The 16,163-nt window shown below is 40.7% G+C and overlaps 1 protein-coding gene across 2 annotated transcripts in view; it reads left to right on the top strand.

Moving 5' to 3' along the window:
• Window positions 1–10,950, top strand: part of tcf7l1b (transcription factor 7 like 1b) — a 33,010-nt gene extending 22,060 nt beyond the window's left edge. Inside the window, exons 5-12 of one of the 2 annotated variants that reach the window (XM_034238296.1) lie at window positions 4,155–4,290; window positions 4,808–4,910; window positions 6,331–6,414; window positions 8,682–8,819; window positions 8,966–9,128; window positions 9,221–9,328; window positions 9,520–9,571; window positions 10,106–10,950. In XM_034238296.1, the coding sequence (XP_034094187.1) occupies window positions 4,155–4,290; window positions 4,808–4,910; window positions 6,331–6,414; window positions 8,682–8,819; window positions 8,966–9,128; window positions 9,221–9,328; window positions 9,520–9,571; window positions 10,106–10,584 (1,263 nt within the window). In that variant the 3' untranslated portion in view covers window positions 10,585–10,950. The remainder of the gene's footprint in view (window positions 1–4,154; window positions 4,291–4,807; window positions 4,911–6,330; window positions 6,415–8,681; window positions 8,820–8,965; window positions 9,129–9,220; window positions 9,329–9,519; window positions 9,572–10,105) is intronic. The other variant, XM_034238297.1, reaches the window with a different exon arrangement.
• Window positions 10,951–16,163: the final 5,213 nt, after the last annotated feature.

The following is a 16,163-nucleotide window of genomic DNA, read 5'->3' as shown; positions in this document are numbered from 1 at the left end:
ATCCCAAAGTCCAGGGAAAGAGCATCCTGTCACTGTGCAGATTGGGTCCATGAGGCCTGTATGCTAATCAGAGCCTACTCTGGCCTGAGATCCTCAATTATTCAACAGACAGGTTTGTTTAGCATTCAGTTGGTATTGCTTTTGGTAGTAATAGGGGTGGTGGTGGTGGGGTGGGAGGACTGGGAAGTGAATGCACCACACCCATCATACATACACACGCATGCACACACACATGAGCACCCCAAAACCCCCATATAGACCCCTGTGTTCAGAGGGCTGCCTCATCATGAATAATACATCAAAGGCGCTGCAGGGCCAGGTGATGCAGTATGGGGAACATGTCAGCCCATCAGTAGTGACCGAGTAGAGGAGAGGAAGAGGAAAGGGAAGAAGAGGAGAGGAAAGGAAAGGAGATAATAGGAAAAGGAGGGGAAGCAGGAGGAGGGGCTGCTGTCTGAATCATGTGTGACTCATACTCCACAACGCACCAGTTCAGAGTCATTAACACTCTCCTAATAATGATGTCAAGGCTGCATACTGCTCTCATTGAGGTTATCCAGTCACTTGCAGTAATTTGTCCATAATACCTATTCTCTGTGTCATTACAGAGTACACTGACTTGTACTGTTATTCTGAGTTAGGAGGAGCTGTGACTCTGTAATGAGGTGGAACTGACCAGGGTTATCTGGCATCACATTTGGGCTAATCTTCACTTGACAGAGACACAAGAATCCCTCTCTTTGTCTCAATATGGTATTAGCATCTAGCATAATCAAGGTATCGAGGGACACGTCCTTTCAGCTAGTTAGTCCACGAATAGTTTAAGTGAATTGAAGTGGTAAGGTCTCGAGCAACAGCATTCCTGAGATGCCTTTTGTCTTGCTGCATGTGTCTGCGGCAATCCAACACTCTCAGGGCGATGTGACACTTTAAGTAGAGATATTAACTGGGAATGTGCCGGGGGTTTTTTCTCCCCCAAAGAGATACATACACTTGCTTTTCGACCCATATTCCTTCAACAGACCTTCGACTGGGAGTCCGGTGAGAGTCTCGTTTTGCATTAGGCAGTGAACAACCGGGATCCATCATGAAATCAAAGGCTTTGGGAGGACTGCACTGAATACTGATCTGAGGTCTGCAGCCCTGCTGGGCCACTGCAGAGACGAGATCCTCTTCAGAAATGAAATAAGGAACCAGTGCTTTGATTTCTAGTCAAACTCTAAAGCGGAGAGATTTAGCATCGCAGAGTGAATTCATTACATTTCACAAGATGCCGTTTATTAGTGGCAGATTTACCAGAGGATAAAATTGATGTACTGTATGTCAGTTAACAAATATTTATCCCGGTCCATGTTTGTGTCCATTATGTCTGTGCTGATTTTAAGAGCCTTCTGAATTAATTTAATTACCTCTGGGGTTATTCCCTGCAGTAACATGACGCCGCCCCGCCCTCTATTATTTTAAGCAAGAATATAAATCCCATTGACCCTTTCAGAGGCGACGACCAGACGCAAAGCACACGTTGTCTGTGATGAATGGCATAGTTTTGGAGTGGTTGATTTTAAAGACATACGACACGGTCAGTCCCCTCTCACGTCCGCTTCCTGTTGGCGTTGACAAACAAGGCTTGGATTTCTCAGCATGCCAGGCATTCTTTTCACCCTGTCTTTCCTGGAGTTTTGAAAGGCCTCTGAGCCTCCCACCCAGAATCACCGAGCATAAAGACACACAAAGCTGCAGGGTTATTCAGTTTGTTCTAAGCTCTCTTCCCCATCGGCTGTTTGCCTAGTAATTCAATTCAGATGTGCAGAATCCAAAAACATGTTTGCTTGAATGAAATCCACCCCTCCACCCACATTGACCAAGGACTGTGCTTTTCTTAGCGCCGTTCCAAGTTGGACAACCAGGCGAGGCACTGCCACCTCGGTCTTTTTAGTCTCAAACCCTCTTAAGAGACAGACATCTTTTCTCTCAGCAACTTTACGCTGTTTTCTTTTCCTTTTAAACCGCCCTGTTACTATTTCCAATCTGCTCCTAGACCAGTCTGGGGTGTTTTTACTTGCTATCTGAGAGGTATGCTCCACTGCAGGCCTGTTTGTAACAAGCACGTCTATGTAAAGAGCATGATTTCTGTCTGTTGATGTAGATACCATCTGGTTCCAGGTTGCCCTTTATCTGTCCTATCACGTAGATGTTGTTTATATTTAAAACATGGCTCAGGTTCCTTGTGGTTTCCCTATTACACTTTGCTCGTGGATTATGAAACCAGACGTATATGAAGCTCTTATGGTCTAGAGGAATATAACCTCTACACATAGAGCAAGTGAAAGAAGGCATTGATATTTAAGTGTTTAGTTTAATTTATGTTTGCACGACTAGTGTTGTTTTTCAATTAAAAAAAAACGCATCTCAGGGCTCTGGAGAACGTGATAAAGTAATACAGTTTAAAAACTGATGCTGATTTTGATTGATCACATTTACATATGTTCCTATATAAAAAGAGGAATTTGCTGGATGAAGTAGCCATCTTTATTCCTTGGAGAGACAGTCTGGCAGGTAGTATACGGGTCGGAATAGTTTTGCATATGTGCAACCTGCATACTTCATTTGTCTCCACATTTCTGTCGGCCGTGCTTAACAGAAAGACAGCCTGGAGTTGAAACTATTGCCTTCAAACTTAGAAATGATGTGTAGAGCACACGATTGGTGTATTCCAGGATATGAATAATTAATATGCATCATTTCAAATTCTCACTGAAGTGCTTCCCAAAATGTGTTGGCACCTAGGTCTAGAGGTCTCAAACAGCCCTCACAATATAGGGAAAATGCAGGCGTATTGTACATTAAGTAGAACAACAAAGCACAACTCAAATATACATGACATGTGGGACCGGGGATTTCAACCCAGCAGGTCAACGCTACTTCTGCCATGAAGCTTCATCAAAGCCTTTTACTGTGTTTATGCAATTGTGTTCACTGCGCATCATCATATGCATTCACCTTGTGTTATCTTAAGTCTGGAAGAACCAAAAAAAAAGAAGCAAATTGATCTTGATATAGACATGTTTAACACCGGTAAATATTTTTCTCACCCCGTCTGGCATTACCAGAATCAAAGCCTGCTTTACACATTGGAGAAACCAATTTGCTTAAGATTTAAAAGGAGGAAAGGGTTGGACCATACTTAGAAAAAAGTGGCCGTAAAAAAGCAAAGATTTGGAACAATTCTAAGCAGCGTGAAGCAAGAGAGTGTACAGAAGTCTCAATGCAAACCTTGTTCCCCAGCAGACCACGTTGGAGAGGTTGAGAGGGGGGTGGGGAGGGATATTGAAGAAAGGTTAGCCAGGAGGAACAAGACTCCTTTCTCCCCCCTTTCCCCCCTCCACCCCTTGACCCTCCCATGTGACAAGTTGAGCCAACAAGTGTTCTATTCAGCCAGGCAGCCAGGGGAAATGACTGCGGTGCTGCGCGCTGCCTAATGAAAGTAGAGACGCTGGTTATTATTATTGTCTTCATCAGACTCGTCGTAGCTGTTTTCGCTCCCATCTCTGAGAGTGTTGCTGAAATATCTCCACACTGCATGTGAAAAGCCTTCTGTTCTTCGCTAGTTATCTTACAGAACTTCAAATGTTTTTCTTATACCCACCCATGGGCGTCTGCTTCTTTCCATCATCCGTCAGACAGAGAGTATGTCCCCACTTGTTTATGGGTATTCAGTTTGCCTCACACTGATTGTTTTTGTTTGTGGCTGTTTTGACTTTTGGAACCAGTAGCACCGTTGTTGTTCTTGTTGGACTGAACAAACAGTTCTCTCCTCGGCTAAACAACCGTAATGGTCTTGGCATGCGTCTGCAGGGCTTTTTAGTGTTCCTTGGTGCTGGTCCAGATTGCATCACAGGGCTGGTCACACGCTCAGACTGATGTGATGTTTACCGTAGACGGCATTAACACATGATGGCCTATTTTCACCGTGCATTTCCTTCCAACAATGGGCAACAGAAATAATGTGCGGTTCACACTTTAGGATAGTTGAATGCTTGTTACAGCCACAAGAAGAGAAGCTTTTATTTGAATGTTTTGGGTTAGACACTTGAACATTGGCTACTTCTTGCTTATAACTTCTACGTGTCTGTTTTTTCTTTCTCCATCAACAGTCCAATAAAGTCCCAGTGGTGCAGCACGCCCACCATGTCCACCCCCTGACGCCCCTCATCACCTACAGCAATGAACACTTCTCCCCCGGCACGCCGCCCTCACACCTCTCCCCAGAGATCCTCGACCCAAAGACAGGTAAGGTCTCAAGGATAGGCATTGATTTACTTCACCGTGTATCTAAAAGTGATATTACATTAAACAAAATGGTCAGCGATCTTGACAGCTGGGTGTAAAACAAATGCTTTAGTTGGTTTCAATCCGTGACAGTTATGATCAATATTATAAGTGACAGTTTTCACTAAATATTGCAACATCCACAGAAACCAAGAAGCAGACATTCTCATGTGTTTAAATGAACACAGCAGGGTCAAGAAGTTTCAAAACGGAAACATTTTGGGAAAGAAACATCTGGAAATTACTTTTTTTCCGATTTGGAAATGTTGCAACTATTAGACCATAGCTACTGTACTCTGAATATCTTGTGTGGAGTATCAAAAGTTTAGTGGCAATCATAGGCAAGGCAAGTTTATTTAGATAGAAAATATTACAGAGATGTTAAATCTTGTTATACATACTTGCCTTATGTAAATGTCATGTCATCTCAGCAGGTATGTGCTACATTTTAAAAGTGTCTTTCTTCCGTTTTTGGCAGGTATTCCTCGGACACCTCACCCGTCAGAGCTCTCCCCGTACTACCCCCTTTCTCCTGGGGCGGTGGGGACCATCGCACACCCTCTGGGCTGGCTCATGCCACAGTAAGTCACTTTTATTATTGTCAGCCGTCCACTCTGCTAAATTATTTTTTTATTAATTAGAAATCACAGCAGATATTAGGTCTTAATAAGGTTTTTATTGTCATAAGCACAGTAGCTACAGTGTAGTCATGGCAATGCAACGTTTTAGTCCCAGGCTCCTCCAACAATGCCACAAAATATACTTAAGACCATAAACAATTTAAAAAACAATAAAATAGTGCAAGAAGAAATGTGCAAGTAATGCAGATAAATTAAACTATATATATGTCATTCAATAAATACAATAAGCTAAATGTTGCAGAGATTGTTGTAAGGAAACAAGTAAATGCAGGAGTCTATTTGGGGGACAGTAAAAATAACAGTATAGCTTTTCAACAATAAAAACTCACGTTAGATACCGTTATTAATCAGCTGTAAGTTTTAGTTTGTTCGAACTTATTCATTATAATTATTGTACAAAATGGTATAAGAATGCAAACATTAAGATCTGTTCTGTTTAAATTGATTATAGTCTATTATCAATTCAGGTTAAGAAACTAGTGTTGCTTGCATCCTATTTTAAAGGCATTTATTTGTATACTCTACTAAAATGCAACAAAAAAAGGGTTTGATTTGATTTATGTTGTCTTTTTTATTGCACTTTGGCAGCAGATTCCTGTGTAGCTTCAGATCTGAGTTGTCTTATTAGTAAGCCTAATTTATACTTTTGTAGCAACACTATTTTTATATAATGGCAAAGAAAGGGTTCAGAGACTTTTCTTTTTTCCCGTGTCATATGTGGCAGCACTGTTCAATGTTTCTTGAAAACATTACCCACTGTAGTGACGTGTGAATAAACTCCAACTCTGTATCAACAACACTGTTGTGTAACTTCAGTTAAATACTTGTATGTGTGTAGATTAGAAAGAGGTAAGATAAAGGATCTGCAGTATTTTATGAAGTATTAATCGTACAAAGGTCAGTTTTATTCAAGTAGAAGTGTGTATTTACCTGGTTGTCAGTAATGGCTACGCCTCTCTATTTGGACTGGTAGATCTCGGCAGACTGGCAACTTTAAAAGTAGCTCTCGGTTCAAAACAGGTTGGGCACCCCTGGCATAGAGTATTGATGTTAGCTAATTCACTGTGTGGCTGACTGCTTGTGGGGAGTTAAGTAAAAAAAGTTTTAAAACATTTCTTGAAATCTTTGTTTAAGTGGATGTCCAGTTGTTATGCCTGTGCAGGTGCATCACACCAGAACAATAATACTTTTCAACATGAGGAATTTATGAATATGTATGGGTTTTGTCACGGCTCTCGTAATCAATTGCAACGGTGCTGTTCCACAAGCAGGAGCTTTGAGTTGATGAGTAGAGGATTAGTGCTGCTTAGTTTGAACCACCACACACCTTTCTCTCCCTCTGTCTCCCTCTGTCTCTCAGGCAGGGCCAGCCCATGTACTCCATCCCTCCGGGGGGATTCCGTCACCCCTACCCAGCGCTAGCAATGAATGCATCCATGTCCAGGTGAGCGGATCATGTTCGGCAACACCCCCACCCTCCCTAAGGGGGACATCTAATATCTGCTGCTTCTGTGACATGTTGTAATCACATTTACCCTGGCAGCCATTTCAAAGGTTAGGTGAAAGAAATGGCTGGTGTGCACTTTTATACTTCCATTTTTAGACTTTTTTTTAAGCAGGCGTATAGTTTTGAAAAAGGCTTTTTCGCACAGGCAGTGGTGTCAACTACAGCTTCTTAAACAGTGTGAAGGCACTATTGGCATTCAGCACTCCTCCTCCTGTCTTTTCTCTCCGAGCTAAACTTCTGTGGTCAGGCCAATGTTCTGAAAACACACACACACACACACACACACTGCCGAGATGAAAGGGCTGAGAATCGATAACGACAAATCAAAGCTGATCTGAACCTACGTGTCCAATCAGACTACACTCTCTGACCCTTTTTTTAAATTGGGAAGATTTGTAGTGAGCCTTCCGGTGTGAGTATGAGATGAAATATTCAGCAGGGTCTCTGTGATCAATAGGATGTGTAGCTCGTCCTGAGACGGACTCACAACAATCACAACACACGTTATAAGAATTTTTACTCCACTCTAGGCGTAATATTTCGTACCTGCAAAATATTGCACTAATCCATCAAATGTTAACATAAACATGATTTCAAAAAGGTTTTATTTTTGGCACTACGGTGGAAATACCTTATTCATGTCTGTCAGGGTCAAATTGATAACTGTTGATTTTACAAACACATTTTCTGAACAATTAGAAAAAAGCCTATTAACTGAATTTGACTGATAGATTTTTCTAACAACTCTTCAATTTTATCTACCGTGTTGTTTAATATTAGAAACACAATGATACAATACAGAACTGTATATATAACCTAGTTCACTGTAGATCAAATTATAATAAGCTTTTAGCCTAAAACAGTATTGTGCTGTTTACAAAAGAATGGCTGTTTAGGCCTACTAAATATTTAGAAATGCACTAAGAATGCCCTAAAAATAAAATGTAGAATGCATTTTCCATATATTTTAAGGTAAATGAACATTGAAGCATAGCACTTAAATACTATAAGCAAATGTTTTTTAACATGATTTGTAATTAAAAGCTGTTTTATCTATACAGCAGTTTGTTGATACAGTAGATCCAAGGGGTTTATTGCCATAACTAGAAGGACTATAAGCTGTTTCCACTGTTTGTTCAAGAAGATATCACCTTTAAACTGTGATTATGGAGTAAAAGAACAGCCAGTAAGAATAAAATATTGGCAACAACAAACCGCAGTACATTAATGCTAATAGGAGCATTATGTTCAAATGTGGATCTTGACTGCATGCCATCACTGGGAGCCGTATGGAGAAGCTCATCAGGGACTAAGTGGATGTTTACAGATTTAGTCGGTATTGGTTTATTAACTGGGGAATGATTTGGCCCCTCCTTGTTTATACAACATCAATTATTAAACAGTTAAAAAGATGGAAAATAAAGCAAAATATAATTTCTTGATATATAAGTCGACTTCATATATTTACACACGTTTTTTGTACCTAAGGTGAGATTTTAGATTCAGTCAGATCAGATAAATATTAAATAAGGAGCCAAAACAAGCTTTGAACCATGTTTCTGTGTGAGCAACCTCGCCTCAAATGTTGTTTTACGGTTGTTGACGGTTAGAAAAACCTCTGAGTAAAAGTTATCCCTGGGTTAGTCCATACAGAGAGTATCAGGAGGTAAAAATTGACGGACTGCGTGTACAAGGCCACACTGTGCTTTGTTTCTCATGACAGCCTGTGTGCCACGTTAAAAGAATTACAACAGAGGAATTTTACAATCTTGCAGAACCTCGAATGTGTGATAGAAGGATATGGAGCTTAATTCCCCCCTGTTCATTACAATGCTCCATTGTATTAACAATTGGAAATAAAAGAGAGACACTTTTGTTAAGGTGTTCTGTGTGAATGGCTGTCAGAGGAAAGTGGTTTCAGGTGTCACGGCCATGCAGTCACCATGGTTACAACACACTCCACATTTCTCCAGCCATCGCTGAATAAATGGGGCTTTTGAAGAAGTCTTTATTTGAACAAAAAGGAAGCATGTAACTCATTGTGTGTATGGATTTAGTCTAGACACACATAGAAGTTGAATTTCCCCCCAGAGGGTAAAGCAGGGCGGTTATGTGCCAAGTTAGGGTTACCCTTTCCCGTCAGGTTAACAGAGGTTAGCTGTTAAACTCGACTGTTAAAATGTCTCCTCCTGTCGCCCTCACAGCTTGGTGTCCAGCCGGTTCTCGCCTCACATGGTGTCTCCGCCTCCACACGGCCTCCATCAGACCGGCATCCCCCATCCGGCCATCGTCTCTTCGGGAATCAAACAGGAGCCCCATGACATGAGTCCCTCGATGCATGCGTAAGAACACTTAAAATAATCTTTTAACTGCATTAAAACTTGCTTTCATTACAGCACATTAGCCTCCCCTGTCTTCTCTAATTGACCAGCACATCTGCATCATTTACAGTTTATTAACGGCATGTTTTTTTTATATTTCGTATTAGCAGGAAATCCCCCGTTCCTTCCAAGAAAGAAGAGGACAAGAGGCCTCATATCAAGAAACCTCTGAATGCTTTCATGCTGTATATGAAGGAGATGAGAGCCAAAGTGGTGGCCGAGTGCACTCTGAAAGAGAGCGCTGCCATCAACCAGATCCTCGGAAGACGGGTAAGTAGCGCGGACACAGATGTGCACGTGAATTCATAACAGTGTGTGTGGGTGTTTAGCAGTCCTTTGATGTCTTTTTTCTTTGTCCACAGTGGCATTCCCTGTCAAGAGAGGAGCAAGCCAAATACTACGAGCTGGCCAGGAAAGAGAGGCAGCTTCACTCCCAGCTCTACCCCGGGTGGTCAGCACGAGACAATTACGTGAGTAGCATATTTCCATGACAAGATATTCAATTAATGAGTAAAGAAAGTTGTTAAACATGATTTTCCAAAGTCACATTTGTCTATATTAGTTAATTACACACTCTTGATGTTATAAATTAATGTTGTTTAGATGGTTTTACTTTCACTATGAAAAACAGCTTTTTAACGGCATTGTTTCATATGTGCAGGGAAAGCGGAAAAAGAGGAAGAGAGATAACAAACCCGACTCGAAACCAGAAGGTAAGGGGCCTTTCTTCCTGATTGCCTTTATTTGGTTTGAGTTATCTGGAATGAGTATTAATAACTGTAGAAACAGCAAGGGCAACATGCGACTATACTACGATATTATATTATTTATTATCTTCCTTTTTCTGCATGGATTCCTTCTTCACTAACACTTACTAACTTCTCTCTCTGCCTCTATACTTCGACAAGCAGCTTATGAGGTTCAGTGCTAGTAGCGGCAGGTATGTCTGCTGTAACCAAAATAAGAAAGCTTTATACTTTTGGGTGCACATTTTGTGTGTCACATTCCTTCTTTTTTTTTTGCATAACTAATGCATACCATCTGAATATCTTTAACATCATGTTCCACTCTCCCTGTTGCAATGTGTTTTGGAGTTGATTCGCCATGTTTCACAACTTCCACTGCCATCGTCGTCACTGTTTGGATGATCACTTCTGTCACGGGCGGCATTAAGGGACATGAACCAGATTCTGAAGCCAGCAGCAGATCCATAATTCAACTTCTTCCTCCTTTGTTTCCCCCCTCAGACTTCTCCATTAGAAGCAAGAAGCAGTGCGTGCAGTACCTGCCGTCGGAGAAGATGTGTGACAGCCCGGCCTCGTCCCACAGCAGCATGCTGGACTCCCCCGCCACGCCCTCCGCGTCCCTCGCCTCCCCCGCGGCCCCCGCTGCCACTCACTCCGAGCAGGCCCAGCCGCTATCGCTCACCACCAAACCAGAAGGACGCATGCACCACCACTACTCTCTCGCCGGGAAAGCTTCTGGATCTTCTTCCTCCTCCTCCTCCTCTTCCTCCTCCTCCTCTTCCTCCTCCTCCTCTTCCCATTCTCACCTCTCCATCCATGGTAGCCATTCGACACCCATCCTGAGTCGGCCAATCCCCTTCGCCTCCCTGCACCACTCCATGCTTTCCCCTCCTTCCCCTTACCATCAGGCGGCCCTTCACTCCCATCATGCCTTGTTTCAATCGCAGCCCCTCTCCCTGGTTACCAAACACAATAATTAAATCTGCACAAACGCCATTTTTACCCCATTTATTGTGCTGTATATTGCTTTTCTTTAAAAAATAGTTATTAGAACAGCTTTTTTTCTAAATAATGAAAAGGAAGAAATATTATTGGTCAATATTTGACCGGCTCCTTTTCTACATCTCTCAATGAAAAATGAAATGTATTTTTTGTAAAGTTTACTGCAGAACTGGTTTCTTTTTTGATGCATTTATCCAATGAACCTCTTGTATAAAAGAACCAATGTACATAATGTTTCTTTATAAAAACAAAAAAAAGAAACAAAAAACATGTTTGCTTTTTAGCCAAAACCTGATTAATGTTAGTATTGAGTTTAAGACATAGTACTGGCCAATAATTGCAGCCCCCCCCCCCCCCCCCCACCCTTTTCAATTCACGAGTGTGTGCCCCTTCTTTGACATGTGTTAAATAAACATTTGAAATTGTTTCTTAAATGAAATGTCTCTTTTTGTCTTTTCACGTTCTATCAGCCCGTGTTTTTGTCATTTAACAAGGTTATGTGGTTTGGATTAATATTCCCACACGAGTGACCACAGTCCATAACACGTCGATAACTGTGTTTTGTAGGTGTTACAAATGTACATTTAATGAGCAGTATAATTGTATTACAGCCACGCCTAATTGAATAGAAATCCATAACACACCTGCCATTTTGTAGTCTTCTGCGATCTGCTTTAGTTGTACATCTTCATAAAATCCTTGCTGATGGTGGCAGTGAGTTTAATGTTTAATAAAGCAGAATTAGGCTAACCACACTGGAAAATAAGTGCCTGAACCAGGGTAACAAAATGTGATGCCTAAAATAAATACAAATAAAAAAATAATAGACATCTGCTCCTTCTTGGAATATAACGTCCCACAACAATGACAGAAAAGCAGGTCAGCCCCATCCCATCCCAGAGAACCCTCTTGCACTTTCACTGCATCTTTATTCACCGTTTGGCATACTGCTTAGGCTTTAATTAACTCAGAGGTAATGGCATGGAGCCCTGGGGACCTCATTAGGCGATTCAATTAGTGAAAAATACACAAGGTAGGTTACAGTTTTTGGTGGCTTTAGAGATGAGGAGTAGTGCCAGGGATGGACCAATTATGGCGTGGGGGGGGGGGGCAGGCATGGACAAGCCCAACTGATACAACCCCCCGCACCTTTCCTTTTCTACAAACTTAGAAACGTAACCAAGAACTTACGCACAGGGAGATCTACAGTACAGGGAAACTTTACTTTTTAACAATGCATTTCCAGATATTAGACAGCACTATGAGGCAAACTGTACCAAAAGAGCACTCTGGGTTAATTAATAAACTTAAATGCCACAGTTATTATCTTAGTATTGACAAATTAAATGAAGTATTTTACTGATATGCATTTATTAGATAGTATTTATCATCAATGTACTGTTAAATTGTGTGTCAGAATGAATCGTGAGTGTCATTAGACAGAGTTATCTCTCTAATAAACACTCTTCTGGAAGTACAGAAAGGTGAAATAAGGATGTGTTTCCGTTTCTGCCCCAACTCCACCACTCTTGGTAAAGTGGCACCAAACTGTCAAGTCTCCCCGGCTCTGTTTTTAAGCAATCATTAGCCATAATAAATCTTTGCTTATTTGCCGTTGTATCTTACATCATTCCAAGCACAAACCACACAGCTTCTCTGGTGCCACGGATGCCTAGTCTGAGCCACTCCACCGATCCGTCACTGAAATTACAGGTAATGAGTTGTCAAAACAGCCAGCAAATCTGTCTCCTCAAGGCTATACTATCCCATGCTATTCCCCTAAGACAGTAGCCTTATTATGAAACTCAGCCCCCAAGTGAATGACTTCAAATGTGCTGAATATAGGAGGAATCTTTTCTCTATGTAATACAATTCCCTCCCCTTAAAATCTTCTTTATTGAAATAAATATCATGACATTTGTTAAAACATGATGATCTTAGCACAATTTGATATATGAAATATGTAATATATGTTTTGTTGAAAGCATAGGCAGTTCCCAGGCTCCCCTCAAAATGTAACACGCCTATTAACGTATCTGGTTGCTGCTCCACTCAACATCTGCCATGTAAGCACGAGGTCAGATTTAATACATGTTAATTTTTGCTCATTAAATTCTTCCAATCTCCTGCCAAGGTTCTTTTTTTGGGCCTTCCTTTGATCTTGAATTTATTCCAGGTTAACCCTTTGATAGTTCACATGCGTAGTAATATTGCACAGAGAACTTTCATTTGAGAAAAATCTACAAAATGTTTTGAACACTTTTGATAATGAAAACCTAGAAACACACACTCGATTGCCCCGTTTAGTCTGATTCACACAATAAAAACTAGCTGAGAGTGATAGACTTGATCAAACTAATTAGAAAAGACTGTTCCTATAGCTTCCATTGAATCATGACCTTATATTGCCATTAATGCCAGGATGCTTTGATTGCTTCACATGTGGTTTCCCAAAGTGGTATTAATTGATTGTTTCTGTAGCATTCACTGAGCTTAGCAACACTCAGCTGGTGCCTTTGTGGATAGGTATAGCTGGCTGTGAGCTTAAGAACCTCCTTAATGTATTATTCATATCCATTTGACCTTAAAGATGGAAATGCAAATGGTTGTCAAGAATGAAAGGGATCATCGGACTTTTCAAATGTCAAGCAACCTGCCACAATTAAGACATATTCATTTCAAGAACCCACAGGTCCTCCACGCCCAGCTGAGATGTAAAACACCTCCAATTAACATGTTGATCATTATCTCGTCCCTAAAGCATACCATCAATTGTAATCCATATTATATTTCTACATTATTCTCATGGTGCCTGTCTGTACAGTTGAGTGACTTTATGTTAATAGGAAATGGGTTTTTTTCTTCCTCGAGAAGAAATGCAGTTGTATATGCTTAAACGTGTTGTATAATTGTACAATAGGTTGATTATAGTTCTTGCAAACCCCTCACAATCACATGCACATAAAGTAGTCTGGTCTCATGATGTGCTTTTGCCAGGTTTTCTTCAATTGCACTGAATATCAATACTGCCATCTGCTGATCAGGTCAAACACTGACACCACCAGTAAAATAAAATCATATCAGCAACCAACCTGGAGGTGGCAATAATCACACAACTGTTATGTGGTGGAGCATTAGTGAATCATTTCTGTATTAGTGCTCGCTTTACCTGTATGACTTCAGGTCAACTCAGCACAATAGGTTGTAAATACAATAGGAAAATATCAGCCATCTTACATCTGGATTTGGATATTGTCACCGGGCATACACAACAAAAAAACTACCATTATTAGATCAATATATATTTGGATAAGTAATTGCCATATCCAAACGGAGAATCATGAGTAATGTTGTGGGTTGCATAATTTCCCCTCTTTTATCAAAGATATATATACCAGATTTCTAATGTATGTTTTTCTAAGCCATATATCCACTTCCAATTAAATGTACTATATCCTTACAGTTCAACTTCATTAAGTTAACATCTCTTAATAAAGTCCTTGTAATCAGTTGAATTATTGCTGCTTTTATAACTAGGAATAGGTACTTGTTCTTTTGTGGTGTTTTGGTGCTATTAGAATAAACCTAAATAATGCAGCCATTAAGATACATGTGTCAAACTCAAGTAGTTAGTCCATGTGGACCGAAATCAGGCCCTTGGTGGATTTAACTTCGGCCCGCAGGATAATTTCTAATTACTATTAGATCTGGCCCGCCGGTATATTGCACGCACACCTTCACTCCATCCTGAGGGTCTCCTCAGCTCAGAGCCTGAGCCCAAACATTGATGACCTTGCACCCAAGATGAGATGCCAAGTATCTGCTTGAACTAGCATCACAGAGCAAACTGAGTTTAATGGATGTTTCCTTCTGCACTTTGTTTCTGGAGACAACAGGGAGTGTTTGTTTTTTCTTTGAGGGAAATAGTTTTGTTGAAGCTGTTGTTGGCCTGTGGAAAAATGTGATCATAAGAAATGACTCCGGAAAAGCTGCAGATAGAGCCATAAGAAATGAATGCAACTGATTATTTAATGTTTAATGTTGTTTTATAGGCAATCATTTAAGCTTTGTTAGTTCCAGGTTTAATATGTGCAATAAATTAATTTCAATAAGTTTTGCAATAAACATTGAACCAGTCCGGCCCTCGACTAGTACCCATTTTTTAACGTTGGCCCACTGTGTATTTGAGTTTGACACCCCTGACTTAAGTTAAATCTAATTCACAAAAAGAAGATTCACAAACACAAATACAAGTCAACTGGCTTCAATCAGCAAACATTCATTGTTGTGAAACATTAATATAGAGATACGTGCTGGTATATAAAGTAAATATGAAATATACATGTACAAAAAGGATCATTTCACTTCCTACCAGTTGTCATAATAATAATAATAATAATCTTGAGGACATGTGTTCAAATCAAATACAAAATTGGTCACAAGGCATGAAAAGATGTAGCTGTAACCAGATTACTTGTAGCCTGAATTTTTTTGACCTAGTGGAATAATCTGAAGGTTGTTCAAAAGGAATCAGAAGAGGAACTGGATCCACCGGTTCAGCAACAACAGATTTGTTGTTGCTGAACCGGTGGATCCAGAGTTTCAGGTTTCCTTGGCCCTTTCTCATTTCATCAAATCCCCCTCCTCGACTCCTCGGTCCTCCGGTAGTGACCCGGAAATGAATTTCAGCGCGCCATGTTGAAGGACATCTAATTTCTCTAAATGCACTTCGAGGACCGAGCATCGAGCGTCGAGGAGGCTCTCTGGAGGAGCTATAACCGAGGATACACTGATGGTTCCTCCACGGCTCCTCCGCGGATTGATTGATTGATTGAAAAGTTTATTAACAGCTTGTATATTGGGTACAGTACAGTACAGCTCAAAACATACAATTGTTAAGGGGATGCAGACCAGAGAAAGACTTTCGTCTTGTTTACATCAGGGTCTCCCATTTCCAATTCATCATGTCATTTAAGACATATAGACATATAAGACATATTTGACATACAGATGGCTTATTTACAATTTACATACAGGTGGTTTTTTTACATACAGATTGCTTGTTTACAATTTTCATTTTAGATTTCGTTCTAATACATCCTAACCGGACATTTAAGACATACCAAGTCTACAGATATACAGTTAGTAACAGAGTCTAAAATGCGAGTATATACATAGATGGGGGGGGGGGGAAGCTGTCCATTGAACGACAGGTTGAGATTTGTACCATTACCGGGGCCAGTTTTGCAATGCTCTCCCCCGAAGGTGCTCTTTAAGAGAGGGTTTTGAAGGTAAGTATAGTTTTACTTTCCTTTACAGTTGTGGGAAGAGCGTTCCACCTTGATGTGGCATAATTGCGAAACGTGTATTCCCCCTTTTTTGTGCCAAATCTGGGTTTCACATGATTTGTGGAGCTCCCTCTGGTGTTATGATCATGGTATTCCTTGACCTTTGGGAAGAATTTTGACATGTACATGGGTACCATAGAGGTGTAGTGGATCTTGTAGACCAGGCCCATTGCAAGTAGCTGTACTCTGTCGTCTACTCTAAGCCATCC

This window comes from Gymnodraco acuticeps, unplaced genomic scaffold (assembly GCF_902827175.1).
Source record: "Gymnodraco acuticeps unplaced genomic scaffold, fGymAcu1.1, whole genome shotgun sequence".
NCBI lineage: Eukaryota > Metazoa > Chordata > Actinopteri > Perciformes > Bathydraconidae > Gymnodraco > Gymnodraco acuticeps.
Note: the sequence above shows the minus strand (reverse complement) of the source record. Positions and strands in the feature narration are given on the sequence as shown.